Here is a 12,441-nt window from a genome sequence, read left to right on the forward strand (position 1 = left end):
TATGTACATAAACTATATATAAGGTATATATATAGTTTATATGTATATAAACTATAATGATATGTATATAAACTATATATATATATAAACTATATATATATATAGAAACTTCATCAAGGAGATAAGCAAAATAATCTTAAAGAAGACAAAACTTATTTTGTATCTCAATAAAACTCATGAGAATTCACAAATCATGAGAATCCACAAATCATTAGAATCTAGGTATTTATTTACTAGATGAAAAAGCTTAATAAATTCAAGTTCGCATTAATCAAAAGTGATTTTTTTTCAGGTAATGCAATTAATCATATTAGGAAATAATGGTGAATAGGAACAACGTGACAGAGTTTGTTCTACTGGGGCTCACAGAGAATCCGAAGATGCAGAAAGTAATATTTTTCGTGTTTTTGGTCATTTACATAGTCTCTGTGGTAGCAAATGTGCTCACTGTGGTCACTATTACCACCAGCCCATTACTGGGGTCCCCCATGTACTTTTTCCTTGCCAATCTCTCCTTCATTGATGCCTGTTATTCTTCTGTTAATAACCCTAAACTGATCATAGATTCACTCCGTGAAAAGAAGACCACTACATTCAATGCATGTATAATCCAAATCTTTGGGGAACATTTCATTGGAGGTGCTGATGTCATCCTACTTACTGTGATGGCCTATGACCGCTATGTGGCCATCTGCAAGCCATTGCACTATACGACCATCATGAATCGGCGGGTATGTGGCCTGTTAATGGGAGTGGCATGGGTGGGAGGCTTTCTTCATGGAGCCATACAGATCCTCTTTATCATCCCTTTACCCTTCTGTGGCCCTAATGTCATAGATCACTTTATGTGTGATCTGAACCCTTTGCTCAATCTTGTCTGCACTGATACACACACTCTAGGGCTCTTTGTTGCTGCCAACAGTGGTTTCATCTGTGTCTTACTCTTCCTCCTCTTGATCATCTCTTATGTGGTCATTCTGCGCTCCCTACGGAACTGTAGCTTGGAGGCAAAGCGCAAAGCCCTCTCCACCTGTGTCTCCCACATCACAGTGGTTGTCCTATTCTTTGTGCCCTGCTTATTTGTGTACATGAGACCTGCAGTTACTTTATCTATTGATAAAGCAGTCGCAGTGTTCTACACTATGATAACGCCAATGTTAAATCCTTTAATATATGCCTTGAGAAATGACCAGATGAAAAACGCCATTAGGAAATTGTGTAGTAGAAAAGTTATTTCAAGTGAGATATAAATATGTCTGAAGTCCGACATTGATGAAATGGAAACTAAAGTCAAAGGACATTTTGGATGATCTCAGGAAGGAATACCTACCAAATAAAGAAAATAGTAAGCTGCTGTGAATGACAGATTCTGCACTGAGTGGAAGAGGAATGTGTGCAAGAAAAGAAAACTTAACCACCTGCTATGCTCCTACGTCTATCTATCTATCTATCTAGCTTCTATTCCTTATCTATAAATTCTAATATATTTTTATCAAGAATTCTGCTCATTTTTATATGCCTGGGTTGATGGTAACATGTTGCCATTAAAATTGTAGTATAAAATGACTACAGGCTTATAAAGCAAAGAGCCATTTAACCTCTGTGGAGTAACAAAGATTACCTCAAATTTCCAAATTTCTTGTAGATCTCAGTCATTTTGTATTTCTCATGTTACTCACTCAGGCTGCTAATCCATCAGAAAGAATTGTAACTCCAATAAATAAACATGCTATTATTTGAGAGGAATTTTTATTTATTAAATAAAGTTACACTCCATAGAGTACTTGACTATTTGTTAAAAATTGTTTCTACAAGGCAGCATAATGCTGGGGCACAATCAATATTACATGGGTGATAAGGGTAAAATGGAAGATAGACATAGTCAAGAAAAAGTAGAGCAAAGGAATAGGACTGGAGACAGGAAACTTTTTCCTACTTTTCACTGATTGAGACTCAGAATTCTAGCTAGATGTCTTTAAGAAACCACAATTTGTTTTAACTTCTGATTAAACTGTGTAATGAGAAATAAATTTAAACTGAGATCATCAGTGAAGGAACAATAGTTTTTTTTTTTTAATACATTTTAACAGGTTTTATTTATTTATTTGACAGGGAGAGAGGAAGAGGGCACAAGTGGGGGGAGAAGCAGGCTCTATGCCTAGCAAGGAAATTGATGTGGGGCTGAATCCCTGCATCCTGAGATCATGACCCGAGCCACAAATAGATGCTTAACCTAATGAGCCAGGAAAACCCTCTGCAAATAGCTTATCTTGATATTCTCCCTGCGCTCAGTAAGATTTCATCATCTTATGAATGTGAGTTGTTCATGTCATTTTTCTGTTAATTAGTTTACTTCTTGGTAACATTTCATTATGAAATACTGTTTTAAGAAAATATGTGACTCCATCTACAAAGAAAACAAATTCAGGATAAATACACCCCATTTATTCCTTCCATCCCACACTTACTAATCAATAAATTTTTTTTGAGCCCAAAATATATCAGAAACAGTGATGATTGCTAGGGCTGCAAAGTGTTGAATAGAGAGCCACATGGGTCTTGCTTTCAGAAAGCATTTTATCCACTAAGGGACACCCAGAGTGGAGCAGAAAATGACAAAACCATGTTAAAAATGTTCTGAAAGTAGTGACAGCACAGGGTGAAACATCTTTGAGGGACACACAACAAAGACCAGGGGAGTCAGGAAGATTTCCTAGATGAGAACACATCAAAAGTGGCACAAAAATTGAAAGGGAATCATCAGGATGAATAGGCTTGTGTTACCATAGAGGATTCCCAGGAGAGGACTCATAACAAAGACCGAGGGTGAAAAAGAGTGTGCAGAAAACACAATCATTTCAATATGGTTGTGGCTATTGGCTCATCTATTCATTCAATAATTATTATTGAGCTTCTACTGTGTGTCGGGTTATGAGCTGGACACTGAGCTCCTAAAAGTCCAGTTAGTAAGACATGAAACTAGAAAGTTAGTGACAGGCAAGATCAAGAAGTGTCTCATATCTGTGATGGAGCTGAATGCCAAGTACCATGGGGTACACATGGAACACATGAAACACAAGCATTTTCATGGCCTGGAGCTCATTTCTCTTGGCAATTGAATAATACTCCACTGTCTGATGTTGCAGTTTATCTATCCTCACCTACTGAAGGATGTCTTGGCTACTTCCAGTTGTATGGACAATTGTGAATAAAGCTGCTGTTAAGTATGCGTGTGTATATTCTTTTGTGGACATAAGTTTTCAACTCCTTTGGGTAAATGCAAAGGAGTGGATTGCTAAATGGAGTTTAGTTCTGTAAAAGCTGAGCCTTTGGCTCAGTTGCCAGGGTCCTGGGATGGAGCCCTGCATCAGGTCCCCTGCTCAGTGGGAAGTCTGTTTGTACCTTTCGCTCTACCCTGCCACCCTGAAGCCCTGCTCCTGCTCACTCATGCGCTCTCTCTCTCTCTCTCAAAAAAAAAAAAAATTCTTAAAAGAAATAAAACAGATTCTACTCTAAATATTTGTTCATTCACACAACTAATTTTTATGAACTAAGGAATGTTCCATCAGAAATTTAAATTAATTGTTTCAGTTTATTATTATTATTGTTTTTTAACATTACAACTTCTGAACAACCAAAGAACATCTGTCACTGTGTAGTCTGGCCTCTATGTGCAATGTATTAAGAAAACTATCATTAAAATATTTCCCTTTATAATTCATTGATAATATAGCATTGATTTATTTGCTTTGGCTCAATTTTTTTTTATGAACGTTCCCCTACCTATACCATCTTAATACCTCACAAAATTAACTTATTTCACAATTAATTTTGGTATGCAAGCATCAGTACTTGTTCAATGATCATTTAAATCCTGTAGTCCTATTGCATCCATTCATTCCCCTCATGACAGTGATGGTCCATAATCCCCATGATCTAGTCTCTGCCTTCTTCATTCACATCTTCCTCTTTTCTTTCTCAGAGTTGATTAGCCAATGAACTTCTTCAAATTAAGAGTGTGAGTCCTTTGAAAACAGTGATGAGCACCAAACCCTTTTCACTGCTTTTTTCATCTCTGAATTTCTCAGAGTGTAGATTAAGGGATTGAACATAGGAGCAACGATGGTGTAAAATAGAGCAAATATTTTGTCCTCAGGAAAAGTAGTAGGTGGTCTAAGGTAGATAAAGATTACAGGCCCAAAAAATAAGATGACCACAGTGATATGAGACCAACAGGTGGAGAGGGCTTTGCGTCTTCCCTCAGCTGAGAGATTTCTTAAAGTGAACAATATTATCCCATAAGAAACAAATAAGACAATAAAGGTTACTAAGGAAATCATACCTGAAAAGGCAACCACAAGGACACCAGTGATGTAGGTATCAGTACAGGCCACCTTTAGCAAAGGAAAAACATCACAGAAGTAGTGATCGATTTCATTAGGACCACAGAAGGGCAAACCAATTGCAGTAGAAAACAGAGGTAAGGCATGGATGGCCCCACCAGCCCAAGCAGCTAAGACTAGGAGGTGGCATCTTTTCCTATTCATGATAATCACATAGTGGAGAGGTTTGCAGATGGCAGCATAGCGATCAAAGGCCATGGCAGTAAGAATGAAGATCTCAATGCCTCCGAAAAAGTGCATGGTAAAGATCTGCAACATGCAATTACTGTAGGAGATGGTTTTTCTTTCCACTAACAAGTCACCAATTAACTTGGGTGTAACTGTAGAGGTATAGCAGATGTCCATAGAAGATAAGTGGATGAGGAAGTAGTACATGGGTTGGTGAAAAAGAGGGCTGCATCGAATGGAGACAAGGATCAGAAGGTTTCCTGCCAACAGGGCAACATAACAGAATAAGAAGAGCACAAAGCAAAATATTTCTATGTTCTGGTCATATGAAAGTCCTAGAAGTATGAATTCTGAGATGTTTCTCTGGTTTTTCATATATTTGGCTTTTGTGTAGACTTCCATAAGGACTTACATTTCTGAAAGTAAAAAAAGATAATTCTAGGTGAATATTAACTGTAGGAACACTATATACAAAATTTATTAAAATGCGTATTTTCATAAATAGTGTTAAGAATAATTATTCTAGATTATGGAATTGAACTGCTTATTCTTTTTATGATGCCTTTTGTAAATCTATCATGAAAACTTTATAATGCCAATAATGAGAATAATTACATGTTTTTATCAATATTACTTAGTAATTATTTAAATATTTAAATACTATTTTGAAAATACCTGTTATCACTATTAATACTTTTTTGTTAGTATGACTATTAATACTTTTAATACTTTTATTAATGCTATTAATAATTTAATACAATGAATACTTTATCAATACTTTTATAGAACTACTAGTTACATTAAAGAACTACTAGTTACATTATTAAGTCTAAAACAAGGAAAGTTTTTTTTTTTCCCCCCATATTTCCCAATTCTTATAACTTACATATAAAATCAACTTTCCTTCTTTTAAAATGATCTCTTGAAATTGCCTTAATTTTCTGGGAATGAATCCTGAAGAAATTTGCTGCACATTTGTTTGAACTACTGAATTATAAGTCGTGTTGGGCATACTATACTTTCCTACCGGGTCAGATATTGTCAATGGGTCATGTTAAACCAATGGAATTGCTCTCACATTAAAAAGCAAAGAGAAGGAGAAAACAATATAGCAAAAGAGAGAATATCAATTAAGGACTGAAATCTTGAAAAATATTCAAGAAATGCATTCATCTGCTGTATTTATGTTTCATGAGTTAAATATTACTTCAAAAACATATGCTCTCATTAATGTTTATGATAGCAATTGATAAAGGAAAGATAAAATTGTTGAATTGTCCATATATTTTTGAATTATGCCCTTGTCATGGCTTTGTCAGAAAATTTCATATTGAGATACAATCTAAAGATCAAATGCCAATAAAAGGGGATGATACTGAAAGTAACTTGAAGACACTCTTTCTGATGAGTTACAACTCAATGAAATTTGTCACAATAAGGAATAAATGAAAAATTAAGGAATTCACAACTTTGTATCTAATGTATATCTTAAGATATCATTTAATCAGTGCAAAATGAGTGTGGGATAAAAAGAAACTATCCAAGAGATATTTTAGCCACTGAAGAGGGAATATCTGATTCTAGTGAGTTTACAAAGGTAGCCCACTTTCTATGTTAGTCTGACTCTCAAGTGACAGACATATTTGGGCCCCCAGATGTCTATTTAAAATACAAAATGTTTTTGTTACAATATGATTTAGCAACCACCATTTGTAGAGACTCCCAGATTTAGTATCTATGTTACGGATATTCCTCAAAAAGATTTTAGATGGCAAATAGGTGACAGCTATGGCATTTTCAGAATACTCGGTACCATAAGACATCAATTCTCTTTTAAATTACTATTCAAAACTCTAACCTCATACATAGACAAATTTTCAATTTTTTCCTACTTTGCTTTCAGGGTACTAACAAGGATCTCTGTCCTCCTTTATATAACAGAATAAAATAATTATGTCACAGAGTGTTCAGCAGTTAACTGTAACTAAAGAGTACTGAAGAGCTTTAGGGTATGAGAATCATTGACCAATATTCTACATACTGCAACAAACAGTAATATTTGTTTATGAGGTAGAAACAACATTGATATTTCAGATATACCTAATTACTAAAACAAATTGATTTATAGGCAACTTTTATATAAGTAGACCATGAATAATAAAAACGTGGAAATCACATCACCAATTCAAATCTCTGATTCTACACAGAAGAGACATAGCAAGAGAATTCAAGTAATTTCTCAAGATTGAAAAGTAACACACTATGAATATTGAAAGACAGAAATCCTGTTTCTTCCTCAGTCTGGGGCTATCATTCATGGGAGAGCACTGAGAGGGATGTCACGAAGGACAGTATGGAAAACGTCTTTTGAGTCCTTCTCTGAGAAGAAAAGAATACATCTATTCTAGGATTTGCTGATTCTAAAATATTTGAAATAAATTGCCCTCAGTTTTACAAAAGTATAAATTCCTCATCAGGATTCCTGCTTGTGTTTTAGATCATCTTTGGAATTTCACCTCCAGTAGCACAAAACCCCAGCTTGTATTCTGAGGAAAGTTACCTATGATCAGTGCTGTTAGCAGAGCTAAAAGGGAAGAGGGAGAAGTCAGTTGAGGAGACTTACTCTCATGAAGCAATACAGTGATACTTAGGACCCCTCCCATGGAAAAACTAAAGGCGCAATTGGTAAATAAAGAACTTGAGGCAACTACTGAACAAGGGGTTGAAACAGCAGCAACAGAGGAAGACGTAGAAGCGCTGAGGCATTTCAAATCAACTGACCAGTGTGATTCTTGAGCAAATGCATTCATCTCTTTAGGTCTCCTCCTTCTCATTTCACAACTAAGATACCAAAACAAAATTCAGAATTTTAGTGAGGAATACGTGAGCTAATGTGAAATAGCCAGTGACATGTGTGGTTCAAAACTGTCATTTTTCTTTCACGGTCTTTCCTCTCTGAATGATTAATTTACGACCACAGATTGTCATGTGCACATACACAGAATCAAGGGAAGAATAACAAAAATAAAAAAGAGCATTCATAATATGAGTTTACAAAGTATGATGATGATAAACTCCAATTTGAACAATCTGTTACTGAAATTCTGTTAATATCATAATGCATTGGTTATCCTAACCTATTTCTTAATGTTAATCACTATTCCAATTTTTTCTCTACAAAAAGGTATGCAAATGCTTACTTTTGATATTGTTGAATAAAAATTATGTGTACTTTTGGATTTTACTGTTTATGAATGAATAGAACCTGTCATATTTAGATAAAATATCTACTACACATTCAAACTTTCCTTTAGTGTAACAGAATGTAGGGTGCTATAAACTTACCATGGTTGACTCAGATGAAACTACTCTGTTTTAGGAAGGCAAGTGTTTTGAAATATAAAAAGTTCTGTTAGAGTACACATTCAAGCATATACCTGACTGTTTCTTAATCAGAAAATGGAAGACAGCCTTTATTCAACAGTTGGGGAATCAATGAAATTCACTGCCTACTTGAAGATGGTTTATCTAATTCTATTCTTTTGCTCCACAAAACACAGAATTCTGCTTATAGCTAATGTGCCATGAAAACTCAAGTGTGCCGAAACATTTTTATAGTAATCAAATTGTCATATGCTTCAAGAGAAGCTATATGCTTTAGAATGAAATTGTATAGAAGTAAAATAAAGAGCACGCAGTTATTCTAGCACATGTATGGTGGGACCCTTCACAAACCAAGGTGACAAAGGTAATTGACTAACCATAAGATCTGAGTGACTGTCTGGTCACATTTGGGGGTGCATCAGGAAACATTTCCTTCTCAGATACTCACTCTGCTAGTTTATCCCTAGTACCAAAACCTGGAATCCACTGCAGAGAGTTACAAACCTGGACTTCAAGCACACCCGCATGAATTCTCTGCAAATATTTTGAAAATTTCAACAAATCTTAAACTTTCTACAATTTACAAGAGAAGTGTACTTCCAATATTCACTAAGACTCTTTGAAGCAAGAAGTAGATCTTCATCCCTCAGGGAAGCAGCCTGGGAATTTCAAAAGCTGATTTAGCTGCTTAATGATAGTTCATGAAGAAAATAAGCAAAATGGGTTATATATAGTCCTGCAAAACTAACACAAGTATATAGGTCCTAGGAATCATCCCTTTATGTTATGCTTATACCTGAAGACAATCTGGTTCAGAGGAACAGAATACAAACATGAGGCAATGTGAGAATTAATAGGTTTTTGAAATCTTTATGTAATTATATTCCCAAAGGCATTTCTAGACAGATCTTGGACCAAGTGTTGCAAAGCCATCATCACATAAATGTGCTTGGTGCTCTTGGGTATAAAAGTTCCACAGTTGCCTAAGTGGGGGAAAAAAAAAAAAGCCCTTATTCCCTGAAGGCCGCCAAAGCTATAGTGTGACTGTCTTGTGCTCTTCCTGTGTTCTGAAGAACAGGAGGGAAATTGTAGTAATAATAATATTAGGTTTGTTTTCAGGAAATCAGTAATGAGGTAGGACAAGGAGAACCAAAGACTGCCACTGACAGTCCTTTTTGGTTTTGTTGTTCTTTTTTGAAATTATCAAGATTTTTGGTGTGTAGGGCAGGTAGATAAATGAAATCAGTGATTTGTGATATAATAATTCATATGATGTTAGCATTGAAGCATGAGATGTTGAAAAATGGTAGACCAAAAAAAGGAAAAAAGATAAAGATAAAGAAAAAAAGAAAGATATAAACAGCTCTTCTCCATAATTTGGAAGCGAGAAAATGCACAAATAATGTGGAAAAATCAGACAAAAGAAGCCAAGTACAGCAAAGCCTTTATTGTGTTTCCATCTGGTTCTTTCTCTGCTCACTGACTAGTCACAGGTGGTTTAGACTCAGCCTCATCTGCCTGCACCGAAGCCAGTCAGTCTCTCTCTTCCACATGCCAACCCATGCAGGTGAAGTTTTTGCATGCAAGAAGGATCAGGAAATAAAATTTTATAGTATTTAATCTGTTTCAGGTCAATCTACTTAACCAAAGGGTAACAAAAATCCGCTGAGAGATTGTTGGTTGGATTAAGCTCATTATACTACTTCTTGTTCATAATACTGCATATTTTGACACACGTATTATTAACTTTACTATGTAGATAAAAACACAGAAGGTTCAAAAGTTTGAATAACTAGCTCAAATAGTCAGTAAACAACTGGAGCAAGAAAATGCATTATTCTACTTTACTGCTTCCTTTGGGGCTTTAAATGCTTAATAACCCTGAGGAAATGAGGGATTTTAGCACTTCGTCTTAAAGGACATGATAACCCAGTGATTTAGAGCTTGTCTATACCAGCCTTATGTCCAGAGTTGACCGAGCTATGCTCCAGAGCTAGCCTGCATAGATCCACATCAGGAGACAGATGGTCATATGTCTAAGCTTCTCCTGTGCACACACGTGGAAAACACTTCGAGAAGGATACCAATTAATTCACATCCTCAACTATTTAGTTCATCCCTCTTTGTATACTAGTTCTGCTGCATAGTTGTAATTTTGGTGAAATGCAAATCAACAATTTTTTATGGGCACATTTTTTAGGTATATTTATTTATTTTAGAAGGAGAGAGAGAGAGATAGTGACCATGGTGGAAGGGCAGAAGGAAAGGGAGAGAAATTTTCTAACAAATTGCACCCTGAGTGCTGAGTCCAGCAAGGGTGCTCCACCTCAGGACCCTGAGGTCACCATCTGAGCCCAAACCTGGATTCTGATGCTCAACCAACTTCACCACCACCAAGCCGCCCCTCTTTGGGACACCTTCATTCCACATGTTTAGAAAATTTTGCTTGTAATCCAAGGTCATGAAGATCTTCTCCTATGTTTTACACCAAATTTTTTTTTTTAATTTCACATTTCACATATAGCTCTAAGTCCATTTTAAATAAATCTCTACAGTTGTGATATATAGATCAAAGTTTTCTCTGCCTTTTTTGTTTTGTTTGCTTTGTGCAGTAAGGATGCCCAATATTTCCATCCTCTTTTATTTTTTTTTTAAGATTTCTATTTATTTATTTGACAGATAGAGATCACAAGTAGGCAGAGAGGCAGGCAGAGAGAGAGGAAGGGAAGCAGGCTTCCCGCTAAGCAGAGAGCCCAATGCAGGGCTCTATCCCAGGACTCTGGGATCATGACCTGAGCCGAAGGCAGAGGCTTTAACCCAATGAGCCACCCAGGTGCCCCTCCACCCTCATTTTTTGCAAAAACTATTTTTCACCACTGAATTGACTGCAGACTTTTGCTGAGATTAGTTGACCATATATGTGTGGGTCTACTACTGGGCTCTCTAGTCTGCTTTGTTGGCCTTCCTAGGTATCTTTATGAAAATACCACATCATTTTGAACACAGCAGTTTGGTAACATCGCTGGAAATCAGATCGTGTAAGTTTTCCAAATTCTTTCTCTTTTAATGTTGTGGGACCTAATTCGGGGCCTTTGTATTTCCATATGAGTTTTAAGGCAGTTTGGAAAAGTTTTGAATGTGTTCCTGTAATTATGCTTGAGAAAGTGTGAATCTGGAAATGCCTTCGGAGAGAATTCACTTCTTAATAATGTTGAGACATCTGTCACAAACAGTATTTCTTCTACTTATTAAGGTGTTTATATCCTCTTAACAAATGTTTCACTCTCAGAGTACATGTTTTCCTTACATCTTGCTACATTTATTCTTAATTATTTTACAATTTTAAGACATTACAAATGGATTTCTTAAAATCCAATTTCTATTTGTTAGTTACTAGTACAAACTATGAAATTGAACTATGTATATATTGAGGTTATATCTTGAAATTGTGCTAAACTCACATTACAAAGTAGGAGAACTTAAATTGTCTGTACTCACAGCCAAATGATGTGTGTGTGTGTGTGTTTGTGTGTGTGCATGTCAGCTAATGTTTAAGTGTTATATACATTTGCCTCCAAGGTAGTATTAAAACAATTATAATTATTATATTTATATAAAAAAGAGATTATTAGTTCAGTGTTGTTATGTATAGCAATATAGGGCATGGATAAGAATCAGGGGGAAATCATTAACTATTATAATCTGAAATAATCTTGGTTCTGCACTTAATTAGCATCTTGGTCTTGGCAGGATCTTGAACTTCTCTATGTTTTTGCTACATTATGTATAAAATAAGTATAAATCAATAACAGGAATTATCTTACAGGTTTGTGGTGAGGATTAACTCAATAAATGTCTACAAAAACATTCAGAGCCATTAAATATTCAATATAATAAATATAGTTATTGTTATTATTACCATTAACATAAGTCTCTGTCACTGTTTCCTTGTCTCAAAAATGGATGGAATAATACCAATCATACAGGATGTTATGAGTATCCAATGGGATCTTGTGTACAGAGCACTTGCTACTATGCCATGAATATAGCAAGCAGTTATTGAAGTTTGTGTGTATATATATATATATATATAAAATATTGTTCTATATGGTATTATGCATATGTATAATATAGATATACATACACACATATATAATTATAAACGTTCAAATACTATTTTTATGGGCCCTACAGAAAGTACGAGTCATAAGAGAATATTTTGAAAAACTTTATGCTAAATTTAAAAAGATTGACAATGCCAGTTTTTGGTGATGTTGTAGGGAATCAGAAACTCTCACACATTGCTGGTGGAAATATAGCATAGCACTACCACTTTGAAAACACTTGACAATTTCTTAATATGTCAAAGTGCACTTAACACGGGGCTCATGGGTGGCTCAGTTGGTTAAGCGTCTGGCTTCAGCTCAGGTCTGATTCCTGGGATTGAGCCCCGCATCGGACTCCCAGCTCTGCAGGAAGCCTGCTT

General features: G+C 35.5%; 2 protein-coding genes across 2 annotated transcripts; one reads left to right on the plus strand and one right to left on the minus strand.

The window, feature by feature from the left end:
* Positions 1-320: 320 nt before the first annotated feature.
* Positions 321-1,250, plus strand: LOC308351145 (olfactory receptor 4C46-like; the record flags this gene model as incomplete). The annotated part of the gene is made up of 1 exon (XM_080816615.1): positions 321-1,250. One exon carries the CDS (start codon positions 321-323, stop codon positions 1,248-1,250), a length of 930 nt encoding a protein of 309 aa, XP_080672741.1.
* A 2,760-nt stretch (positions 1,251-4,010) lies between these two features.
* Positions 4,011-4,958, minus strand: LOC308350741 (olfactory receptor 4P4-like; the record flags this gene model as incomplete). Its single annotated transcript, XM_080816246.1, has 1 exon — positions 4,011-4,958. Exon 1 carries the CDS (start codon positions 4,944-4,946, stop codon positions 4,011-4,013), a length of 936 nt encoding a protein of 311 aa, XP_080672372.1. The 5' UTR covers positions 4,947-4,958.
* Between the last annotated feature and the right edge of the window lie 7,483 nt (positions 4,959-12,441).

This window comes from Martes martes, assembly GCF_963455335.1.
Source record: "Martes martes genome assembly, chromosome: 10".
Lineage (NCBI taxonomy): Eukaryota > Metazoa > Chordata > Mammalia > Carnivora > Mustelidae > Martes > Martes martes.